The sequence below is a fragment of the Coccinella septempunctata genome, chromosome 9, assembly GCF_907165205.1.
Source record: "Coccinella septempunctata chromosome 9, icCocSept1.1, whole genome shotgun sequence".
NCBI classification, from domain to species: domain Eukaryota; kingdom Metazoa; phylum Arthropoda; class Insecta; order Coleoptera; family Coccinellidae; genus Coccinella; species Coccinella septempunctata.
In genome coordinates, this window is record NC_058197.1 from 16,354,678 (window position 1) to 16,379,548 (window position 24,871).

The 24,871-nt window shown below is 38.5% G+C and overlaps 3 protein-coding genes across 10 annotated transcripts in view; 2 read left to right on the forward strand and 1 right to left on the reverse strand.

Annotated features, from left to right (window-relative positions):
* The window catches only part of LOC123320832 (RIMS-binding protein 2), a 23,448-nt gene extending 3,540 nt beyond the window's left edge, over window positions 1-19,908 (forward strand). Inside the window, exons 1-19 of one of the 8 annotated variants that reach the window (XM_044908274.1) lie at window positions 1,554-1,664; window positions 3,738-3,907; window positions 4,181-4,401; window positions 5,199-5,588; window positions 5,640-5,960; window positions 6,457-6,703; window positions 8,014-8,180; window positions 8,244-8,396; window positions 9,745-9,774; window positions 11,219-11,412; window positions 11,500-11,920; window positions 12,036-12,391; window positions 12,449-12,536; window positions 12,868-13,080; window positions 13,518-13,793; window positions 13,905-14,062; window positions 14,163-14,448; window positions 16,570-16,664; window positions 17,355-19,908. In XM_044908274.1, the coding sequence (XP_044764209.1) occupies window positions 3,741-3,907; window positions 4,181-4,401; window positions 5,199-5,588; window positions 5,640-5,960; window positions 6,457-6,703; window positions 8,014-8,180; window positions 8,244-8,396; window positions 9,745-9,774; window positions 11,219-11,412; window positions 11,500-11,920; window positions 12,036-12,391; window positions 12,449-12,536; window positions 12,868-13,080; window positions 13,518-13,793; window positions 13,905-14,062; window positions 14,163-14,448; window positions 16,570-16,664; window positions 17,355-17,831 (4,260 nt within the window). In that variant the 5' untranslated portion in view covers window positions 1,554-1,664; window positions 3,738-3,740 and the 3' untranslated portion in view covers window positions 17,832-19,908. Of the gene's footprint in view, window positions 1-1,553; window positions 1,665-3,737; window positions 3,908-4,180; window positions 4,402-5,198; window positions 5,589-5,639; window positions 5,961-6,456; window positions 6,704-8,013; window positions 8,181-8,243; window positions 8,397-9,744; window positions 9,775-11,218; window positions 11,413-11,499; window positions 11,921-12,035; window positions 12,392-12,448; window positions 12,537-12,867; window positions 13,081-13,517; window positions 13,794-13,904; window positions 14,063-14,162; window positions 14,449-16,569; window positions 16,665-17,354 lie in introns of those variants that run through there. The other 7 variants (XM_044908275.1, XM_044908278.1, XM_044908277.1 and 4 more) reach the window with 7 other exon arrangements.
* A 649-nt stretch (window positions 19,909-20,557) lies between these two features.
* On the reverse strand, window positions 20,558-21,231 carry LOC123320823. Its single transcript, XM_044908262.1, has 2 exons — window positions 20,923-21,231; window positions 20,558-20,743 (listed from the first exon to the last, which is right to left on the reverse strand). The coding sequence occupies exons 1-2, from the start codon at window positions 21,054-21,056 to the stop codon at window positions 20,578-20,580; spliced, it is 300 nt and encodes a 99-aa protein (XP_044764197.1). The 5' UTR covers window positions 21,057-21,231; the 3' UTR covers window positions 20,558-20,577.
* Window positions 21,232-21,880: 649 nt separating this feature from the next.
* Window positions 21,881-23,570, forward strand: LOC123320498 (zinc metalloproteinase nas-13-like). Its single transcript, XM_044907832.1, has 5 exons — window positions 21,881-22,148; window positions 22,238-22,406; window positions 22,659-22,900; window positions 23,091-23,224; window positions 23,345-23,570. Exons 1-5 carry the CDS (start codon window positions 21,926-21,928, stop codon window positions 23,546-23,548), a joined length of 972 nt encoding a protein of 323 aa, XP_044763767.1. The 5' UTR covers window positions 21,881-21,925; the 3' UTR covers window positions 23,549-23,570.
* Window positions 23,571-24,871: the final 1,301 nt, after the last annotated feature.

Consider the following 24,871-nt stretch of genomic DNA (forward strand, 5'->3'; position numbering starts at 1 on the left):
TTCAACATTCATTAGATAGCGTTCAACTTAGTTTCAAGAGTTGGGTTCTTAAAATTTTTGGTATTTTCATGGTACGTTATGGTCATAATGAGAAAACTGGAAGACGTGGGTGATATCCTGTGATCGAAAAAGATTCATCAAATAAATAAAAAACTATATTCCGAAATTCATTTCATTCGATAAAACCGTTTGTGAGATAGAACTAAAAATAACATTTTTTTATGATTTTTCAACAGCCTTTTGACCTCAAGAATCTACTGTTGAAATATTTGCACGATTCAAAGACTTATCTGTATATAACTTGTACAATAAAAAGAGAGTGGAAGAAAAGACGAATACTTGAAGTTACTAGAATTTTTAAACTGATCACTAATGTACTCGAAAAAGTTTTACTGGGGGAGAATTGAAATGAATATCTGAAATGATATGTTGAAAATAAAAAATCACCTTTTTTCGTAATCCAAGCTATATGCACCGATTCAGACACCAAAAATACTGCAAGAAACTTTGAACGAACTTTAAAATCACTTCCGATACAACCGACAGATTACAAGCCAAAGTTTGCAATCTGAGGCCAAGTCGAAACTGAGAGCAACTTCGAGAACCAAAGCTTAAATACAATTACCCCCTCACCCCCTCTACACCCTCTTTGCAACTCATCTTTTCGAAATTTTCGAAATACTTGGGTATTACCGATTGTAAAGCAGACCGTTGGGACTTTATGACGTTTTAATGAATAGGTACCTAGACGAGATAAGAACTTTTTCTTCGAAAACCAACGGTCAATTTTTGTCCCAAAACTCTGGGGGGCTGAAAGCTGAAAGCACGTTTAGAACGAGTTAATAAGCGAATTTTGATTACTGGATTTTGAAGATCTGAAGATTGTTTTATTTGATCTCTCTGTACACTCTATTAGATTGATTTCGATCAAGCTTATCAACTTTCTCGAAGAAGTAAAGCGTGTCATGAGAATTCAAAGTGTCATCTTCAAAAAATAATGATACAAATCAGAAGGAAATGACTTGATTACTTTTCACAAAAAGATATAAAAAACGAAATAATTTTTCTACCCTAACTCCATCTAATATACTTCCAGATTTAGCTTTGGGATTGATTCAACGGTGTCAAATCACTTGAGCTTGGTGGCTAATTAACAAACCTCTTTAATTTGATCTTTCAAAAGAGCAAGCACACACGATAAAATCTGAAAACTTTATTTTTCCGAAGATTTTCGCTTCTGTTATTCCAGCTTTGTATGTGTTGAGATGTACGTCATGTTATATCACATATTTCGATAAATAATACTGATGGTTCAATGCAAGCATGTTTTTTTGGGGAAAATCTTCTCTACAGTAACAATAGTTGTGGAAAACCACCCAATTTTCGAATAATTCAAACAGTGCGCCATCTATATTTAATTCTAAAAAACCGGAGTTGAATTGGGGAGCGCCCTTGAAAGTGCCGTACCTAGAGGTCGCCCACAATCAACCCTTGCGCTTTCCAAGAACTTGCGCTTTCCACCCACCGGTTTTCCCACAATAAAATCAATTTCCCTCGCGCACACTTGTGAGTCCAGTTGTGACCTACATAGAGAGACAGCCATTTTAACCAGATTAAATGTAGCCGACCCCAAGAAAAATTAGACAAATAAAACCAAACCTGGGGTGAGTTTTCCAATTTTCATCCCTTAAATGTGCGATTCGAGGCGGATCGTGTTTTCCGCATTTTCCGGCTTCGAGAAACGTTTTCAAAGATGATCTGTTGAGCGACGTCCTTTCTAGATAAGGGAAAACAGTGATTTTGGTGGAAAACGTCGAGTGAAAACGATTATCTGGTAGATTTCCCTCTGGAACGTCGATTTTTGGAAGGCTAGGTCGGGATTTTCTTTTATGTTTCGGGAAATTCAGGGGTGACATCTGAGAAAGTGATTTATTTTTCCAAGTGACAGATACTTCGAAGAAGGATTTAAGTGTTTCCTTCTGCAGCTTAGGAATTGTATATACCTTCGGTTCAATTTCCTCGGTAAGGTCGGTAAATATGTCAGTTTTCTCGAAGTTGGGGATTAAATGTCAATAATTTATAGGATTAGGCTGTAAGACATGCACCTCCTGGATAGATAATAGGAATTTCTTATAATCCAAACTTGAAGATTGGATTACTTTTCTTTCTCCAATGGAAAATTCCCCAGTCACCATTTTGAATAATTTTTAGACTGGAGAATGATTTAAAAACTATTTTATTCACGTATATGTGAATGATTTTTTCAAATTTCGTTGTTTCAGTCGAAAGAGAATTTCAATAAACATTTTTGGAAATGCGAATTAACAATTTTCAACCATATTTCATCGTCGCACCCAGGTTTTAGCCAAATAAATGGCATAAAAGCAAGATTTGCAGGTTTTATGAGTGCCGACTAATGATTCCAAGAAGTCCAATAAAGGAGTTACAGAAATTTCAATATTCTCTCCATTTCCGAAAAATGCGGAGAAATTTTTACAAAAGCACCGCCTGCAGCAATTTTTGGAATTCTCGGTTTGGGGTCTAAAAATGTACAGGTTTGGAGGATTACCAATATTGAAATTTATGGGGGGTTAGAGAAGTATAATAGGGATTTTATGACTGCAACATTCTTATTTTGGGGATAATACGATGGAACTGACAGCCACGTGTTTAGCCTTCTTGGAACAATAAGGGAGAGGGCTCATATATTCAGTAGGTAGAAGAATCTAAAGTCTCAAAAATAATCCCTAAATTCTCTGGAAATTCCAAAACTTCAAGATTCAAAAATACCAACCACAATTTATCAGCTAGATCGAGAGTTTGAATATTGCAGGAAATTATACTTGTTCAAATGATTTCGAAAAATCTTGATCAGCTGATTTCTATTTGGAATATTTTTGGGCTTCAAATGATGACGAATAGCTTTGTTAAAGACGATACTTTTCATTAGTTAATCACCACCTAATGACTTCTTTAACTTATGCTTGTTATCTTCCACTTCTTTAAATATTATTGGGATCTGATTTTGTTTGGTTCCTTTTGTTTGAATAAATTAACTTTCTTACGACAACAAACAACAATATATCTTTCAACTTAGAAAATTAGTGTTGTACTCTTTTCTGTTTATACGATTGGTTTGTCCTATTAAAGCAAAGGAATTAAAGTCGGAATTTTTTTCAGTTTTTTCAGATTATTCTGAAAATAATTGAATATAGAATAAAAATTTGACATCAGGGTGTTGATGGATTATTCTTTTCTGGATATTATTCTATTATTCTTATTATAACACTTACTCTTATAATCTTACTAATCTTAACCAAATTATGACTAATTTCAATTGATTTTTCTTTCATTATCTACTGAAAATTATAAAAAATTCCGAAAAAAAGCTATATGAGCAATCATAACTGTTTTCTATTGATGATGCCTTAGAATTTCAACGAATTTTGTAGCTATTCCTTGTAGAAAAATAGTGTGGATCTTCCATATAATTTTTTTGAGCAACCCTTATCATGGCAGCGTGATATTCACCTACTAGATGAATTTAAATAAGATAATCCTAGATTTTTTTCATGTAACGAAGAGACATCTACTATGAGCACTTCAACTATTCGAATATTCTCGTAATTTTTGAATTTTTTCGAATTTAAGATATTGGAATCTCACCCCTAGGGTGCTGCATGCTTTCTTCGAATACATTTCTCAAGAACCTTTAATTAGCTTCGATAATCTTTAAGGTCATGAACATAGAGATGCAATTGAAGGCCGCAGAGGCGAGAAGGAACGAACTGGAGAGGCAGCATGCTGAAGCCTTGGCTGCCCTTCGAGGATGTGGGGCTGATACCCTAGAAGCCCACCAGTCTAGGGTACGGGAGCTTGAGAAGAAAGTAGCCCTCGAAACTGTACGGTAAGCAGCAATAATTCTTCTTCCAGTTCAAACCCTTCAAGTCCCACAATTCTACCCTTATTTCCGAAGTGGTTTTCCTTCCTAGCCTCAAGTCAGCCTTGGTTTGAATGACTATAGGTGGCCAGGTCTAGTTTTTAATCAAGGAGCTGCTTCTCCAAAGCCCCCTGTGACAGAAAAAGATGTCTGCCTTCAGTTTCTCGCAATAGCTTCACTTTTAGTTGTTTTTGGCCATCAAATGAGCCTTAATATAAGCCTTCCCATCTTTTTTTCAAGATGTGAGGAGCTGCAGCTGGAGATGTCGACGCCTCCGGTCCGACGTAACGGTGACGGCGTCGGTCACATGACCTCATCGTCCTACGGCGTCACCTCCGGTCAGGCAGTCAGCGGTGGCAGCTGGACAAACAAAGGTACAGAAATAGAAAGAATAATGGCTAAAATAGAGCAGGATAACAGAATTTTAGCTGAATTAGATCACAACCGAGCCACCACGATGGGTAAGTGGACAGATAGACGCGTGTAAACGGGTTATTTGTGGTGGAAAACCTTGGGGTTGGGGGTGGGGACGAACCTGCTGGGGGCTTGAAGGCTTTGGGTTTGTGTGCTCGCTTCTGGCGATAACTTGTAGGTCGTGGTTAAAGCGGATAGTCGCTATTTATTGTTGCCTGAGAGATATAGATGAAGGCCAACGAAATCTTTGGATATACTGAGTCTGTCTTGGAGTTTTTGAACTCCAAGAGCCAATCTCTGCTGATATATCCAAAAATTTTGTTCAGATCTGTTCGAGTGAAGTTGGACGAAGAAAAAAGGTGATTTACCATGAAATTATCGATGTAGCTACAGCGTTGAAACGATCACACTTACTGCACTTGGCGGCAGTCTAAATTTAGCACGTTCTTTCCAAGAAAATTCAGCAAATCTACCATTGTGACACCGACACGCAATAGGTCAAGAAACGAAAATATGAAATCGTAGGTCATCAATTATAACCATGCATTACGTTCGAAATAACAGTCTTCGAACAGCACAATGGAAGAGAGATTAAGCATGTGCCAATAATTCCATCGATGTGCAGCATTGTTGTTGTCCTTGATTGTTTTGTAGGGGTGAAATGAAAGGAGGAACTCTTGGCTAATGTTCGAATTCCAACACCTAACTCAATCCAGCAAGCAGATAAAGGTACTAAACCCAACTAAAAACATCCCCCCAGCTATTCTGAAGGTTTATCTTCAAGTTCCTGCCTTTCATTTCAACCCATCTATCGAAATGGACCAACTGACTAGAAAATCCGCAGTTTATTCCTTTCCAGGCCAAGGACTAGCAACTTCGGCCAGCAGCCACGCCTTAGGGGAATGTAGTCCGCCCCTGTCGCCCATAACGATGTCCCACACGACCCCGAGCATATACCCGGGCAACATGGGGGCCCACAATTCATACCAGCCCTCCAGTCTCCAATCCACCTACCTACCATCCAACGTGCAACAAAACCCGACCTCGAACTATAACACCTCGCCCTACAACACCTACCAGCATTCGTCCTACAGCAAACCGAGTACGATGATGGGGAGCTCCATGACCCACCACAACACCTCGCTGGGCAACCCTCTGGGACAAACCTCAGCCAGCATGCTAGGTACCAACTTGACCTCGAATCTGCAGACGTCCATAGGTGGTAATTTCGGAGGTAAGTCTTTCAATCACTTCAGAAACTCCATAAAATGATTGATTCCATCAGGAACATCCTTGACCAACGTTGGACTCAACATGGTACCGAGTAGCTACACCACCAGCACCTTAGGAAACACCAACACCTTCAGCAATCCGTTGGGAACCAACATAAATACGGGTCTTACAAACTCCACCTTCAATAACCCAAGTTATACCAACCCTATCACCAACACCCTGAGCCAATTCTCCTCGTTGCCATACAACCCTGCAACTACTTCTTCTTTCTCGAACAATGTTACGTTTTCGAACCCTTTGACGCAGTACAACAGTCTACCCCTTTCTGGAGCTATGAGTATGAAGTTGAAGCAGTTAGAGGAGACAGATTTGGGTGAGTTACCTCCAATATAGGTACGATTTTTCTTTCTCCAGCATAAAAGGGGAAAAAATTACTTTTTGATATTCATATTTCACAGAAGGAGAACTGTGAGAATTACAAAGCTATTTTACTGTTTTTCGTGCACCATTCTAGAAGAGAGTTAAACGTAGGCTTTGTGTTTCCATTCGAACCTCCAAAGAAATTCCTAATCAGTTCATCTGCTGGGGGAAATTGCAAAGAATAGCTAATTTAATCAATCAGCCGTGAAGAAATTACTCCGATATTGGCTTCTAACGTCATTAACCTATTTATTGAAGTTAATTATCTGGAAGGGACTCTTTAAGGGCATGTGGAAAACCTCTTTCACAATCTTTGCCAAAAGGATAGCAATATATTTCTCGACACTGGAAAGATGAAGAAAATTCGACCCCAAATTATCGAACCATTTCATAGTTCCACAATGATTTAATCAGTTCATGTCAATAGCGTTAACCACCCTTATTTCAAGGTATCAGAAGGGTGCCAACACCAGTAACACCGCACAACAATCCAACCTGGGGCTTGACCAGCAACCTGACAGGGATGACAGACACGAGACCCAGGGGTATCCTCAACGACGGCCTCGACTCAGAATGGTCGACAGGTCTGCACGACAGAGACAGGAGTTTTTTGAACGGGCACAACGTGACCAACGAAGGACAGGTTGATATGTTGGACATCCCTGGGAAAGGAAGGTGTTCTGTGTACATTGCAAGGTGAGACGATCGAAATTTTCGAAGAAAATGGAATATTTTCAGCGAATTTCGAAAAATATCGCGCCCACTTCTCTTTTGTCGCGCCCACTTACATTTTGGCGCGTCCACTTTCATTTTGTCGCGCCCGCTTTCATTTTGTCGCGCCCACTTTCATTTTGTCGCGCCCGCTACAAAAACCCATTCTTTCTTGTTTGCTCCATAAAATAAAGCCAATAAATCGAATGCATTCTCTCATTCCAGCGAAATCTCTCTATTCTCAATAGAAATGGATAAATTGTGTCTATTATAATTTGTGAATAAAGTCGTTTAAAAGCTAAAAGAGATCGTTTACCAACGAAAAATCGCGTCCATTCGAAAGCGCCCACATTTAGGTCACTCCTTTCTTCTCCTTCTCCCTTTTTCTCCCAGAAATATCATCGTAGATCTCAATGTGATACATATTCTGAAAGAGCAACTCTTCTAGAAAGAAATCTGAGAATTTCATCCATTTCGGCGCAACCGTTCGGTCTTGAGGAATTTTTAACTGACCCCATCTTTTTGGGAGTTTTTCGAAGGTCAACTTGCTAGTAGTTTTTCTTCCAGGAAAATTATCGTAGATCTGAATGTGATACATATTCTGAAAGAGAAACTCTTCTAGTACTAAATCTGAGAATTTCATCCACCTCGGCACAACCGTTCGGTCTTGAGATCCGAAACCTGCCACCAAAGACAAAAATCGCGCCCATCTCAGGATCATGGCGCCCTCTTATCATGTTTCGCGCCCACCACAAACGCCCAATGACGCTTTATAGCGAAATTACGTAAAAAAAAACGTAATCGTTGAAATAAAACTGCTGGGATTCGATTAATTCCCTTTTAAATTCGAAAAATGATCTCTGGAACAGCGTCCTCATTAGGATCCACGTCTCCCTTGCGGAAAAACGGTTTTAAGCATCCAATTTGTCACGCCCACCCCCAAAAACATTCCACAGGTTGTGAAACGACGTCATAAACCCGAAACAACCAGTTGCATCCAGACAAAAACGCCCACGCTCGTACTTTCCATAAACCCACGTCAGTCCTGGATGGAAATGGAGCAAATCTATCAGTCAAGATCACCTTTGTTTTGTCCATCTATCCGATGGACTGTGACACGTCCAAGTATCGATTTTGTCAGGGTTCACTGGACACTGGATTCATTAAATTCACTTCAGTTATGGTCCATGCCTCTTTGCTTGTATTGATCTGGTCCAAATACCATACTCTGGATTGTTGAACAGCTAAAAGACTCTGATGAATGGTAGTTAAGAGTTTTCTTGATTGATTTTCAGATTTTCGTATGAACCTGAACCAGATATTGAAGAAGAATTAGCCATACAAGCCGGAGATTACCTACTGGTTTGGGGTGACCCTGTTGGACCCGGAGGATTCTTGGACGCCGAGCTGTTGGATGGGAGGAGAGGGTTGGTTCCATCGCACTTCGTCCAGCGTTTGATAGGTAAACACCAGATCCTTCCGAATGTCTTGGAAGTGGAATTAACGGCAACTTATTGAAATTTAGGCGATGATCTTCTGGAGTTCCATCAGGCTGTCTTGAGCACCCTGCGCGAGGAGGAGATCAACCAGGAGAACTTCGCTGCCGACGTCCAAAGACTGAATGAAATAGCTGAAATGTCCGAGAACCAGGAAGATGATGGACCAGAAGGTGAGCAAGGTAGGGTAGATCTAGCCGATGGTATGACCTTATTGGTTATGCTTCTGCGATGTTCTTTAGATCCTGTAGAGGGTAGTACGTCATGTTCTTGTTTTCGGAAATTCGTTCTTAGTGAGAGTCGATAGAGATTAGAAGTATCAATGGGTAATCTACCAATAGGCATGAATGGAATGTTTCAGTTTTGTAGATGGTGGTAAAATGGCCAGTAGGAATTGACATGACAGCCAATCTTTTATGTTTTTTGAAAGACCTAACTGTAGTCTAACTAAAGTTATGAAAGTGAGTCTTTTTGAGGAAAACTGTACTGAAAAACAGCCCTTACTTCCGTTAAAATCACCAAGTCATTAAACTTCTTAGCATTTTAGTTGCATATTGTGAACCTATAGATGCCTCCAGTCAGTATAGACTAGAATTAAATATGAGTAACTCATGTTGATTACATCAGGAGCATGCAGAATATTTCTAGGGATGCTTTTTAACCCTTAAAAAGGACCTTACGATAGTCGGTTTTTCCTTCTGAAATGGCTGTGGTATGTTCAACTATTGGGTATCATTTTAGGGTAACAACCCCTTGAAAACTACCCTAAAAGAACCCGAAGAATCAAAGAGGCTTAAGCAAGGAACTTGCCTTATAGTATCCTCGAAAGATAGCCAATATTTGAATGTTTGAAAAACCGATTATCAGACCATTTCTGAGGGGTTTCGAACGTAAGTTTATCAGACAAAAACCACTCATTTACCCAGTATAATAATCTCCCTTATTTTACGTTTATTTTTGTCTGATTCGACTAAGTTTGAATATCAATTATTTCTCATTACGCCCCATTAGTGGCAAATTGAAATAACCACGATAGTCAATCATTATGTAGCACAAATGAGGCTTTCAATATGGGCCATTAGTAGATGTACCTAACTGTCATCTTTTAATATCATCAGTAATTTAAGTTTTGGACTGATTCATCGTATTATTATCATGGCAAAACCAACAAGAATTGCTGTCATCTTAACAGTCGAAAAATTTGAATAAAAACTACATACTGGAATATTTTGATGCTTTAAGGACTCAATACCCTAATAAGAACGAGTTTTCGATAGAGAAATATCTAGCCAGCTCTGTATCATCAATAAAGAGTCAAATCACTTCTATACACACTTCAGCACCAATGATTGTTTTCCACGAAATGCAATTTTCACTCATGCAGCACCACCATTATAACAGCATCGTACAAACCAACATGAAGAAAATTTAGATTTTTCTCGATAAATCACGTGTGTGGAAAATTCACGTTTTTTTTTGCGTTACATCCATCCGAATTTTTCCATTTTCCTCAATTGTATCTATTTTCAGGCAAGAATTCCACAAGATTACAGCCCTATGGTATGTTTTTTGGAATATAATTCAATTTTTGAACGAATCACCCTATATATATAGATCACGAAATCATACATCATTATTTCCAGAAGGATGGGAACACTTCATACCCCCTCAATTCAGTGCTTGCTTTCTCGATTCAAATCACTCACAAGCTTCCCGACCAATAGAGAGTTCTTTAAACTGTACAGGGTGTTTTGAGATACGCTTGGCTAGCTAGTACAAATTCTGCTTTACCGCGAAAACCCTGTACAGCGCTTCCCCCAGTAGCATTTAGAGTTTCATTCGAACAACCTGGGAGTATACAGGGTGTGTCAGGTTAAACACGAACAAGCCACCTTTTGAAACAAAAACTACTTCTCCAAGGTTCTACCATTTTTTCCAGTTCGACCCTGATGAAAAGATATAGCCATTTTAAATTTTTATAATGAGCTGTGCCACCCCTGGAATAACTATCTAAATCTGTGACACTACAACTCTGTGGATCTTTCAAACAGAGTTGCATTCAGCCAAAGTAAAAAACGGCGCATTATACGTGAACATATGAAGAATACTTTTATTCGAAACGTTCAAATATTCATTAGATATAAAGCGTCCAATAAAATTTTTTGTGGTTTTTCAACAGCCTGTATCTTTTAAACCGAGCCGATCCGGAAAAAATGGTAAAGGAAAAAAATGTTCCTTTTGACCTCAAGAATCTACTGTTAAAATATTTGTAACAGTCAAAGACTCACCCTGTGTAGTTACAAGGGGTGGAGTGTTATTTGGTTTAACCTGTATATGGAGCACATCGAAGATCATAACTTTTGAAATTTTTCACTTGCATAATTCAAATTTTTTCAGAAGCTTAATTATTTTTAAAACCCTCTTTGTCTTTATACAATACAATTTTGGATAAAGTTTAATCCAAGAAGATCTTGAATGAAGAATTAGATTCCTGAACTTCGATTTGATCTTTACCTCCATTTTGAAGCACAAAATCACCACCCATCCTCTACCAACCAGTTAGTTTTAGCATTGAATAGATTCTAATGTAAATTAAGGAGCAATATTTTCTTCATTATGTTACGTTAATCAATCTGAGCTATTTTTATAGCATTCCAATCTATTTGACTCGTGCTTTTCAATGAAATCTACCCCTACCAGAATATTATAAAATCTTCGAAAGGAAATGACTTTATTATAAGCCTTTCTACCCATTCAAACTAGATATCTTCAAGAGAGTTTACTTTTCTGTTTGTTCCTTTCTCCTCTTTTCGTTGTTTACCATTTCTTTTTACTTTAAACTTCGAAAGATTCTTCTTATCGATACCCAGAAGATTATCCAGCAGCTGACCTAGGTTTTCTCGACCAAAATTTCTAGATGGCTGGGTGTTTAGCACCGTAGTGCATAGCTTTTTAGTTTAACCATGAAATGATCCTACAGCTGACCTTCTCTTCTCCGTATTAGTACCAGCACCAAGGCAACTGACGCTGGAGAGGCAGCTCAACAAAAGTGTCTTGATAAGCTGGACAACTCCGGAGAACGTTGGCCCTGGTAACCATATAGAAAGTTACCACGTGTACGTTGATGGCGTCTTGAAGGCTACCATAAAGGCCACCGAGAGGACCAGAGCTCTAGTTGAAGGCGTCGACAGTAATAAAGTGAGTGTCATCACTCCTATAGTTGTAGTTTCTAGAAAAGATCAATGATCTGAGCCGACTAGTTTCTTATAAACACAAAACTTACAGCCTCATCGGATCAGCGTCCGATCTGTCACAATGAACCGTAGAACATCACGAGATGCAGCCTGCACCATGATCATAGGCAAAGACACCCATCAGCTAGGGCCAAGCTCTGTCAGGGCCACCAACATAACATCGACATCAGCCGTCATAAGTTGGCTGCCGGCCAATTCCAACCACCAGCACGTCGTTTGCGTGAACAACGTGGAGGTTAGGACGGTAAAACCTGGAGTTTACCGTCATACCATCACTGGTCTTACCGCCAACACTCAGTATAGGGTAACGGTGAGGGCGAAGCATCATCGAGCTGCTCAGAACGTTGCCAACCTAGCAGAGGAGCTACCAATGCCTGCTGCAGCCCATACGGACTTCAGGACCCTGCCAAAAGGGCTGCCAGATCCACCAAGTGATATCATGGTGGAACCAGGTGAGTGCAGCTTGTTTTTCAGTATTTCCATCCAATTTTCCTTCTGCTACACTCAAAACCCCATCTGCCTGAGCTCGCATTGAACTGCAACTATCTTATTTTGACCTTTTCAAAGGACCCCAAGATGGAACCTTGTTGGTAACCTGGCACCCCATCCAAACGCCTCACCATCCCGGCTCCAGCGTCACTGGATACGCGGTTTACGCTGATGGCAAGAAGGTGACTGATGTGGATAGCCCAACAGGGGATCACGCACTCATAGACATCAGTAAGCTGTTAGGATTGAACCCAAAACATGTGACAGTAAGGACAAAAGCTAGGGACAGCCAATCCACTGACTCCCTGCCAACCCCGATACCCATGAGCGTTTTGAGGGGAGGTGCTGTGAAGAACAGGCAGCAGCCACACTCAGCAGTGATGCCACCGCACATAAGGCAACAGATGCCTAGGCAACAGCAGCAAGGGCAACAGGTTTGTCAGCAACATCAAATTTATGAGAACCACATGAACATTTCTCGATTTCCACAGGTTATAGAGCCTGAAGAGAACCTGAGTGACAAGGAAATCTTCCCAAACCAGATGGGACACAGGCAGCAAGGAGGGATACCCTCCATCGGTAATATTTTGAAACTATTACGCAGCTTACGCGTTCAGATCTTACAATTTTAAATTTGAAACCACCCCTTTTCACTCTCAATCTGAAGCATGTAGAATTTTTCGATTATATTTGGACAGAATTCAACTTTTGATCATTTATTGAGGGTTTAGATGGTAGATGAGTACGGCTTCAGGCTTTTGCGATCTTAGTGCCTGGTAAAAAGCAGATATGAGTAGATTTGGCAGCTGATGCGCTTCGTATTTAGAGTTTTAGATATCTCGATGTCATGAAACATTAATGACCCATTCGTTAAGACGATTCTCTTTTGTTGTTTCCCTAAAAACAATAGCGCAACGTCCACTTACAGAAATAACGAAAGAAAGCTATGAAAGTAACATGAGTGAAGACGAAATACTAGATAGGAGGAACCAAAGACAGTACCAACAGGGCAGAAACCAGCAGCAGGGGCAGCAACAGCAGAGGAATCAGCAGCAACAGCAAAGGATGGACCAGCAAGGTCAGCAACAAGGTCAAAATCAGCAACAGTATTACCAACAACAAGGTAAAAATGAAAGTTCTAGAGAACACAACCAAAGACAATCCCAACGAATATCTATTGGAAGTTTTCAGGCTAAAAACTGGTCTGAGGAGTAATTATAGAACAAATTAACGATGTTTTCAATGTTTTGAATCGGTTATTATGAGATATTCGTTGGAGAATCTAAGGAAAGACAGGTTATGAAAGGAACAACACCACACATCACACTCTGACACTTTGAACACAACTTAACTTGGTTGAGGTAGGTTTTAGAGCAGGTTTCGAGGTAGATCATGTTTGGTATTTTAGCTACACTAGATTTGAAACTAGAACATATGGACCCCTTAGCGTAGGATATACTAGAATTCCAATTTAGATTGAAGCTTGAGCTGTGTTGGGATTTCTCACGATACAATCCAAAACCTTCAATTTCTGTACAGATAAAACCAATCAATTTACAGCCCAACAGAACACCAGGCAGATGCAGATGAGGGGTCAGCAGATGCAGCAACAAGGCAGTTCGAGAGGGCAACAGGTCAATCAGCAGACCAACCCCAACAACCCCCCTAACCCTCAAAAGAGGGCTAGGTGGTTCTTCGCCCTCTTCGACTATGACCCTGCGACCATGTCACCTAACCCTGATGCCTGCGATGAAGAGCTACCCTTTTCGGAGGGTGATACCATCAAAGTTTGGGGGGATAAAGATGCCGATGGTTTTTACTGGGGTGAATGTAGAGGTGAGCTTATAAAGATTTAATCGAAATAGGTTGATTCTTTTTGGGCCTTGGAATAAACTGGTCCATCATTTGAACCACGCAAGCTTGATCTTGATCGATCCACTTTTTCAGGTAGAAGAGGCTATGTACCCCACAACATGGTGATGGAAGTTGAGGGACAACAAAATCGAGATAGATGGGGTGATATTTACGCCAATATGCCAGTGAAAAGGATGGTTGCACTGTACGACTACGATCCACACGAGCTGAGTCCAAACGTCGATGCAGAGGTGAGGAACTATTACATATATCCGGTGTTGCTTCCAAAATCCACCCCCACAACCCTTAGATCATTGTGAAGAACAGTGAACTCTACCATTTCTTTTTCTGAACCCACTGCAGGTGGAATTGAGCTTCACCACCGGTCAAATCATAAACGTCTACGGGGACATGGACGACGACGGCTTCTACATGGGTGAAATCGACGGGGTGAGAGGTTTAGTGCCTTCAAACTTCTTGACGGAAGCGCCGGACCAGTATGGGGGAGGCCAGACCTCCCAGAGCGGCCAGGGAGGCATGGGTAGAGGCCAGAGGAGTCAGAGGGGTATAGGTCCTGGGGCGAGGGGTCCCCCACCACCCCCGCGCGATGCACAAATGCGACCGACGAGGAGCAAAGGTACGAAGGGTGGAAAGAACAACTGGTCGAATATTTCGTTTTCTCCCTTGCAATTCAGGCTTTGCTTTTGTAGTGTCCCGAACATCTGTGGATATCTGTCATCACACAGATCGAGAAAAAGAGTTTTTTCGGATGAATGTCGAAAAAAATTTCATCCCCCCCTCTAAAAACTTAATTTTATCCCCTTCGAGCAATATTAATACCTGTAACTTTATCAGTGTAGGTGCAACGTACACAAGTTGTTTTTTTTTCAAGGGTAGGCTTTCTTATTTATGCAGGTATAGGGTTACTCTATCCTAATAAGGGTGGCAACCCTTCGAAAATGATTAGGGGAAGGGATCAAGTGTGATAACTGGGAAATTTACATGGCAATTCTTTAGAGTTGGAGTAGGAGTTGTTCAATTTCACATAATTTAAATTTTCTTATCCAACAGCTCGAAGGTATAAAGGGTGGTCAAATAATTTCAGTCGAATATGAGAGGGGGAAATTTTTTCATCGATATTCAAGTTTTGTATCAAAAATTAGATCTTCCGTCCGGCTTAGTATTCAGAAATAAATAGTAATTTTTGTTTTCATGAGGATATATCACGAGAAGTTCTCAATAGTTTATTTATTGAAATTTCCAATTGAAAAAATCCTTAAAAAATCAATAGAATTTAATTATTCTCGATAAGGAAGCAATATGGAAGAAAAGAAATGCTTAGATATATTTTCGATCGAAATTTGGCAATCAGAATGGAATAATTGAAAAAAATTATTTCGATCTTAATGTGTGTGATGTAAAAACATTCATTTCTGAGGATGCTGCGACAATTTTCAGGTTTTCAGATTTGAATGATTGGCTTTATTCGTTATTTGTACAAATTGCACTGATGTTTCGTTATTTGCTAGCTTTTTTTATTTGAATTCGCCAATAAAGGGTCCCAACAAAACTGAAAAACTTGAAGAAAAGTTGTTTTACAAAAAGTTCGTCCAAATTCCATTAAGTTTGCAGTACAACAATGAAATAAGACCAAGTTTAAATTTACTTATCATTATTTCAATAACATAACTATGAGATAATATTAATACGCAAATATTTGGAGTACTCATATTGACAATTTAATCCTCAATTTCTTCAGTTTTGTTGATGATCGTTGGCGTAAATTTCTCTTTGAAATTCTGAAAAAAAAAACGTCAACCGAAAAATCATTTCAATGGTACAGCTGCATGGAAAAAAAATTTTACAGCTGAATATGATAAACATCAAAGTTTCAACCCATGTGAATCAGCTCAAAATATTTCTTTATTTCCTTCTGATACTCCACAAGGCACAACTTACGTTATTTCCTTAATTCCATTAATTTTTGCCTACCAATTCCCAAAAAATTTGCCTCAAAGGATGTTTCTATTGAATCTTAACCCTTATAATCATTGAGCTATATTCCAACTTCGGTTTGTGAATTCCCAAAAAAAAATTCCAGATAATCTATAGTACAGAAATTATTAGAATTTTGAGATCCACGCCAATATTCAATGATTACCAGCCTAGAAGTCTTAATCAAAAAATAATAATTTATGAATTTTCAGTAGCATTGCTTTTTCATATACTTCAAAATCCTTGTGAAACATAAATTTCCCTTTTTAAAGCAATAAATTTCCTACCACATCTTGTGCAATAAAAATTCCCATGACCAAATGCAAATTTCAAATTCCTCAACAGCTCACAAGATATGTTTTTCTCAAAACAGGATTCGTCTAATGTTTTCGTGTTTATTTTTATCCCAATATTCGAATCCACAACCTATGAACACCATAAAACGGACAATATACCTAACATAACCTTCCAAAGTAAATTCCGGAGCCAAAGACTGAACCCTGTGGAACACCCTCCCAGCAAACCTGACGTGGTGCAACCAGAGTACAACTATATTATTTTAGTTGTGCTGTGGTGTGTATTTAACACTACAGAACAAATTCTATAAGGGAAGATCAACAAGATACCATGAACAAAGCATGAATTCACTCCATAGACCATAGGGAGGCCACGAAAAATGTTTCATTGAGACGAATTTTCTGGTTGACGTTAAAGATCTATCTGGCAGCTATCTGATTGTATTTTGTGTGTTGTTTGTTGCTAGATGCCTGTCCTACTGTGTTATCCTCCTCTCAGTTAGACAATGTCAACACCGCGTCAACACCGAACACAACACAGAACTTCAATGAGCACAACCAGGTATTTAACTCATCTCTCTCTTTCTCTCTCTCTCTTCTCTCAATTCTCATCGCTATCTCTCTATTTCGATACTCTTTTTAATCATCTTCGCTTGTTTTTTGATTTTTGTTCCTTCTTGTTTTATTTTGAGAACGCATTTAAGTGTTTTTGAGTTGGAATGTGTGCCTTTTTGTATATCACAAAGAGACGTTCACCAAACTGTTATTTGCCATTCGAATTTTTCTTTGGACGTTTGGTGAGCGTTATTCTTATGTTTGAGTGTGTATGTTTTGTATGCATTGTACATTGACGTATGTTGGGTGAATCTAGCATGCGCATATCCGATAAAAAAGAATGGTGCTATGTTTTTCTTCAGGATTATACCAGGAAGGAAGTACAGGTCATGCGAAAATTTCGATACCTTATCTTTTGCCATTTGTAAAGCAAGAACTTGCAATGCTATTCTAAACTTCCACTTGGTCAGCTCAGCATGATCTGTACTTCATGGTATTTCATATAAAGGGGGAGTCCAAGTTCGAAGACGAGCTGTGACACCCTGTATATGTCTAGGAAGGATCAGTGGATCAAAACATCACTATCATGAATCGCTTATTCATCTGTTAGGATTCATCTCACTGTAGCATCACTTTCAACAGTACATCTTGTCACCTCTGAACCTTGTTTCGCACCCTGATTTTGGGTAATTTCCAGGGGAGGGGGAGAGGAGCAATGAATCAAGGTGGTAACCAGCAAACCCCGGTCACCCAACAGCAACAGCAGCAGTCTACAGCGTCCAGCATCTTTAGCAGCATCATGGGAGTAGCTTCTAGTAATACCCCCCAAAATCAGCAGCAGCAGCAACAACAGCAGCAGAATCAGCAGCAAAACCAGCAGAACATGCAGCAGGGCCAGCAGCAGACCTACGGCCAGGGCCAGCAGCAGTACGGGCAGCAGAACCAGCAGCAGTTCGGACAGCAGAACCAACCGAGGATGACGCAGATGAAAGGGGTGCCTCAGGTGGTACCAACTGTTATGGGTACCGGTGCGGGCAACATGGCGAACCAGCAGGGCCAGCCAGGCGCCCCCAATCTGATGCAAAAACTGAACGAAATCACTGCACCTGGTGGGGACATATTGTCGAAGGGCAAAGAACTGATCTTTATGAAATTCGGGCTCGGGGGTAAATAATACTATCTTCACGTTAATCATACGGTTACAGCTGTTTTTGGAAGCGTTCCGTTGAGTCTATGGGGGAACTGGAAAAAGACTTCATCTGGCAACGTCGCACAATTTCGTCTTGAATTGGGAATTTCCTTCTGATACCAAAAATGGGGAGGAAATTGAGGATAGGTTTGAAAAAACATCAAGGGGTTGCTGGAGGTGCGGCGGTTTAGAATGCGACGTAGCCAGACTATGTGATATTTCTTAATCTTCACGAAAGTTGAGGAAAATTAATATTATGCAATATATTGCCAAGTGTTCATAATAATGCAAGATTTGCAGCTTATCATTGTTGCTGTGTTGAAATCATATCGAATGGTTGCTTGAAAATTCAGTATTAACTATAAATATACGATTAAAACGTTTGGAATTGTTCAGTACAAACTACGACCAATCAATTTAGAGAATTCGAATATTTCCTTGGATGGAACTCGGTCGGGTAGAGGGAAAACTGTTTCAGTCTAGACATGTACATATTGTATATCGGAAAATAGCATGCAGGAAGTTTTCAAAAACAGCTTTTTGGCACAACTTACTTTCGGATTGCCGTAGGGACCTATCGGATCTTTTTTCACGACCTTTCTCTCCGATATTTCACGGACATTTGTTGTGCCTTTCCATAATGTATAAACGCACATCTAGATTTCTCTATTTTCACTGATGGGAAATATACAGGTTGACGCGAACGACAGTCTCAAAATCCGAACACCAAATCACCCTGTATATCTCTGTTGTGTGTTATGTTGGTGCCTTCGTTCACTGTTTCGCTTCGATGATTTACCTCTGTAATCATTTTTGGAGCCATCGTCATCAAGATAATTAGTTTAAACATCATCATCTTTTGTATGCAAAGATTACATATTGATTATTCTATTTCTTGAAGTGACTCACACGTTGAATTGCTCCAACAGTATATCATCACATTGTTTTTGTACAGTTATTTATAAGATATACAAAATATTATAAATATATGTGTGTTAACTGAACAAATAAACAAGGAAAAATATCATAGAAAAAATCTAAAAATATCGAATATCAGAGAACCATTCCTTTTGTAAATATTCGAAAACTTATCCAATATTATATGCAGCTTTGAGTTTTTTTCGCGAAAAAATACCCGAAATCAGTTCTCGATTATACAGGGTAACCCATCTTAAAAAATCCACAAATATAACTCCTTGGTGTGAAAATATTTAACGAAGATTAACATCCTGCAAAGAAAAACGTGTATATTTCAAAAAATCTGGAAGATTAAGAGGCTTTTCTGGTCCAGGCTGTTCCCAACGAATTATTTCAGGGTGTTTTTCAAAATGGGTCAGACTGTGTATAATCTATGGCAGAGAAAAGTTAATTTTCATTGATAAAATTATGTATGAGGTTGGTTAACAGTCTGAATGAAAAATATCAGGTTAACATTTTCAAATTATGAACTTTCTCACATGATCCATCTAGTAATACTCTACAGGGTGTTCCAATCAAACAGGCCAAAAAAAATTCAAATAGATATTCATGAAATAATCATAATTTTATGTTCAACTTCTGGAAATTTTTGTAAAAAGGATACTGATGATGTTCACATCATTATTATGATTGAAAAAAAACGTCGACTGTGAAGATACAAGGTGGCCCAAGCAAAACTTTCACCAGAAATACTTCCGAACTGAGTTTTTTCGAAAACACTTTGGTGTTTGTGAATTTTTCCGATCTGCACGGCGTCTGGAACACCCTTTGAATTTTTTGCATTGATGTTTTCATGTGACGCCAAAACAAGGGTACTTTTTCGTGAAAAAAATAATCGCGGATATCGCTCAGCAAGACTTAAGTGTGCAAGAATTTAGTGAGACAACTAAAATACTTGTGGGGTTGTGAAAATAAAAAAAACACATATTCATATCAATATCATCGTTATTATAAATAATATGAATTTTCCCATTTTGTTTTGTGAAAGTTATAATAAAGGATGCAGCTTGTTGAAAAACGTTTGGTGTATCATACACAAATCTGTACCAAAGAAAAATTTATGAATAAAGATCATTTACAAGTTTGTTTTTCTTTAATTTCTCATCCATATCATAACTTTAGTCTTATGGCACTTTAAAATTTTATTAGATTGACGATATATAGAGAATATTTTCAAGATTTATTAATCCTTGCAATTTTATTTACGCCTGTCAGCTTTCAAAGGGAGGAGGTTGCTATTTTCAGGGGTACTTTCGAAATGGAAAAGCCAGTGCGAATTGTCGGTTGTTAAAATCATGTCCACGAACTGCAATCTGTCATATTTTAATCAGTATTTATGACCACAATCGTCTTCTTCCTAGAAACACACGAAAGCACATCCGTTTGGCATCAGTTGGGTTTTACCCCGAGGGTAGGTACCCCCCATGGACCGTACCAATTGACCAATTGGGTACCTACCTTTACAGGTAGGTACACCACCAATTTCAGATCAGCAAAATTCAGCGTAAACCAACACTATACAAGATACCACTAGATTAAGTTGAAAAAATTCATTGGTACATTGAAGTAAAATCATTACTTCATCGAATTTTTTCAACCTAATTTCCGGCAACCCTGTATGTATGTATATAAAGCGTTTTCAAGAATCTGAAATTTGTCCCAAATCACAAGTGAAAAATAAATTGACCAAACTAAGATATTTATTGGGATGGGGTTGAAAAAAAAACTGAAAATTTTGTTAATTGTTTTAATTTCAATAGTCGTAATCATCTTCTCTTTCGAAAAATCCAAGTCCACCATCCCCATAGTCGTAGTCGTCCACGCCAGGGGGTAGAAAGGCACCATTTAGGGCTTCAGATATTTCCTCTCCAAAACCTATTCTTGTCGCTATCCCGTAAACCAGTCTCATCACAGCCAATCTGAAAGTAGTTGGAGAAGATGGCAAAAAAATTTGTGAAGAGATTCTTTCATTCAAATTTTAAAGGGAGATCCCAAAAAACTTTAATTGAATCCCTGTATATCAACAATTTCGTTTTTCCTTATCACTTCCATTCAGACTGTTGTTTTATTATACCCTTAAGAAGTTAAAAATTCTCACCTTATGAAATTAATAGGATTTGTTTCTTTTTCCCTCAGAACCATGCTCTTCTTCACTTTCTTCTTGGCAACACAAACTTGCATCGTGAAAATACATAATAAAACTGCAAAAATCAAAACCCGCCCTATTTCCATCTTGATCCTATCACAACTGACACTTTATTATTTCACCAAAGCCTTCGAAAAGAACAGATCACCTCGTATATACCGTTAAGAAGTCTTGGACAGCTATTCGAGTCTTCAAAATCATCCAATAAGTTATTATAAATACACAATCGATCAATTTAATCGCTATCACACATTGGTCTAAAGTCGGCAACGCTTTGATTTATATGAACAATTTTTTTTATACAACTCTTCATGGAATACGCTTTTCAAATTGAAATTAAAGTCATGCATTGTCCAGGAATTTTTTACGTATGGAGTTGTGTTGAATTCCAATACTGTGAACAGTTAGGAGCTAAGTGGGTTACTATTCCTCGTCGTGTTCCTTTATTTAGAGAATTATACAGAGGGTCTCATGTGAGGATTCAAAATCTCCAAGAAAAAATGAACGAAACCAATTTATTTTCAGGAAAGAACTAGAGGTACTAAATCGCACGATATTGGTGGCTGATCTACACTTTTTGTCATGTCAGGATTACGACATACATCTGTTGTTTCTATTCGTAGCAGAAAATTCTCAAATATTGTGTCTGAATGAAGAAAAAAAATAGTTGAAGTGGAAATTGTGAGAAAATTTTGGGGTCAAGGTGTTACCCTTGATATCAATTCCTAAAACATCAATCTTACAATCATTTCTTATGAATAATGTAAAGAAAATGATAACAACAACACTAAACGACAAATTCGATAAAACCAACCATTTTTATTCATGTATCTTCAAAGACGCCGAAATTTTTCATTTTTTATCACAAATATATTCCAGAAATGTTCTAATTCGTGAAAAGGGGGAACTATATAAGTAGGATATCATTGTAATAGTGCTATTTCAAGTATCAATCATGCTAGTTACTTCCCTCGTGTTTTTCCTGTTTTGTGGTGCAGGGTTGAGGTGCTCACCTATCTCAGAAGATGGTGTGAAAGATCTCAATGGTAACAACATCGATTCTGAGTCTGACCTTATAAAACCAGCCACCTCACCTGATGAAGAGTCAGGTAAAATGGTCGAAACTTGGGAGGAGATCTCCGGTGTGAATCCAGAAGAAATGGGGAACTACTTCGAAGGTTTGAAGATTTTTCTTATATGAATAACTAATGTGTGAATACTGTTTGTTGTAAAAACGTGTGTTCGTAATTTTTTATCTGAATTCTAGGTGATATAATGCTACCACCACGATCTGTATCGAGGAATGGTTTAAGAAATGAAACATTTCGTTGGGAAAATGCTATCATCCCCTATGTTATAGAAGGATATTTCTCCAGTAATGCCATGAATTTGATCAAAAAGGCTATGGATATTTACCACAAATATACCTGTATAAGGTAAGACAGCTGCATATTAATTAATCCCTTGATTAATTCGATAAAAGCTGAAATTCTACATAAACTGAAACATAAGGGATGCTCCCACAGAAAAAATGTTAGAGGTGACATTCGAGCAACATACACAGTGTCTCCTCAATCCAAAAAAAGACTGGCAGAGCTAAAGAGTCAAAATTTCACATGGCCTACTTCAAGAATGTTCTGAAATGAATTCTGCGTATGCTTTCTTCAATGGCTCACGTTTATTGACAGATTCGTGCAAAGGAAGAGTTCAGACGTGGACTACATCGCCATAACCAGCGGAAATTCAGGCTGTTGGTCAAACGTTGGCAGGGTTTCTGGCAAGCAAGAGGTCAACCTACAAACCCCTGCTTGTACAACGAAAGTTGGAACTATTTTGCATGAATTGATGCATGCCTGTGGATTCTACCACGAGCAAAATCGACCAGATAGGGACGACTACGTCACTGTGAGCTTCCAGAACATCAAATCTGGTAAGCAAATCTGGTTTTACTCTTTTTTTACCTCTGAAACGAGTGATGGACTAGAAAGAATGTAGGCGAAAGTACTGAGCCCTGAGGAACACCCACAATACAAACTATTCCCTACAAAAATAATTAATATTCGGACATTTTCTACAAATCCATTAATTATTATTTGTAAAACTCTTTTAAATTCCTTTAGGCCACGAATCTAACTTCAAGAAAGCCACTCCGGAGTCTACAAATGATTTTGGCGTAACTTACGATTATAGATCAGTAATGCACTACTCAGAACATGCATTCTCGAAAAATGGAAAAGCTACCATTATTCCAAAGGTGAGCAATCTTCAAATAATAAGGCAATTCTTGAGAGAAACCTTTTTTACCCCACAAGATTGTCCTGTTTTTCCAATCTTTAATTTCTAGTTCAATTCAATGATTTTTTCTATTTCCCAGGTGTCTGAAGCATCTGGAAAAATGGGGCAAAGGGATGGTTTCAGCAGGAAGGATTTGATGAAGCTGAATGCGATGTACAAGTGCCCAAACGTACCAGCAGAATTCACCACCCAAGCTCCTGAACAAAGCAATGGAGGTGGTGGTTCTAGTAGTGGAGGTGATATTTTATCTGCCATCTTCAGTTTTCTAGATAAAAAGAAATAAGAAATAATAGAAAGAATACAGTTATTACAGCAGCTCCACTTGCTTCATTCTGAATCCCCTCTCATTAGAAACGCATTTTTAAATTTCTTTGAATATATGTCTATAATGGCAACCATTATACAGGGTGATTCGTGACACAACAGGTGTATTTCATATGTGAATTATTTTTCGTTTTACGCCCCTTTGAAGGGCTGAAACTTTGGTAGGCCCTAGCAGCCGAAATAATTTTTTTTCGTCAAAGCTGAGCTCAGATTTGGAATCAGGGACCTCGAATTGTGCAGAAATGAAGTGCAGCAATCCAATATAACAGCAGGATTCTCATTCTAGACAAAAAATCGATAAAGGTGAAAAGCGCCTTGAAAATGTCGGCATAGGCAACACATCATATACAACCTGAAAATTCTATTGCAGCGCCACCTAGTAGCAATCTAACGAACATGGTCCAACTCATTACAGTTTTCTATTTCAGCCACAGTAGAAAACTGTTTTGGAAGAGAGATAGGTTTCTACTATGAACGACAAAGAATGCTGTAATTGAAAAGTCTATGTTCGTTAAAATAGTTCTAGATGGCGGAGCAGAAGAATTTGTAGAAATTTCATCCGAGAATGGACAAATTTCAAAGAGTTTAAACGGCAAAAGTATTCGTTATATAACGAAACTGAGTTCGGATTTGGAATCAGAGACCTCGAATTATTCAGAAAACATGTACGGCACTTCAATATCTGAAACTTGGATCTGAAATTTTGGCCGAAAATGCTTTTTTTTTTCGTATCGTCTTGAAATTGAAAATATAGTTTAATTAGGCTTTTCTCTATCAGAAACTGAAATCGGTTCTTCTTCAAGTGTATTATTTTACGTTTTACGCCCCTTTGAAGGGCTGCAAATTTGGTAGGCCCTAGCAGCCGAAATAATTTTTTTTCGTCAAAACTGAGCTCAGATTTGGAATCAGGGACCTCGAATTATTCAGAAACCATTTGCGAAACTTCAATATTTAAAAGTTGGATTTTTGATTCCTATCGAAAAAAACGCAAGACGCAAAGATGAAAAGAGAAAGTTCTTCTTTAGACATTCTTGAAAATATTGCTCCATGACTAGAGACATATCGAATTACTTGATCTTCAATCAAACGCAATCTGGAGCAAGGATTAAAAGCACATTTTTCTTTAGACATTTTTGAAAATATTCCAACATGACTAGAAACTACCTGTTATTATGATCTTCAATCCATCATGAAAATTTTTGGCCGAAAATGCTTTTTTTTCGTATCGTCTTGAAATTGAAAATGTAGTTTAATTAGGCTCTTCTCTATCCAAAACTGCAAT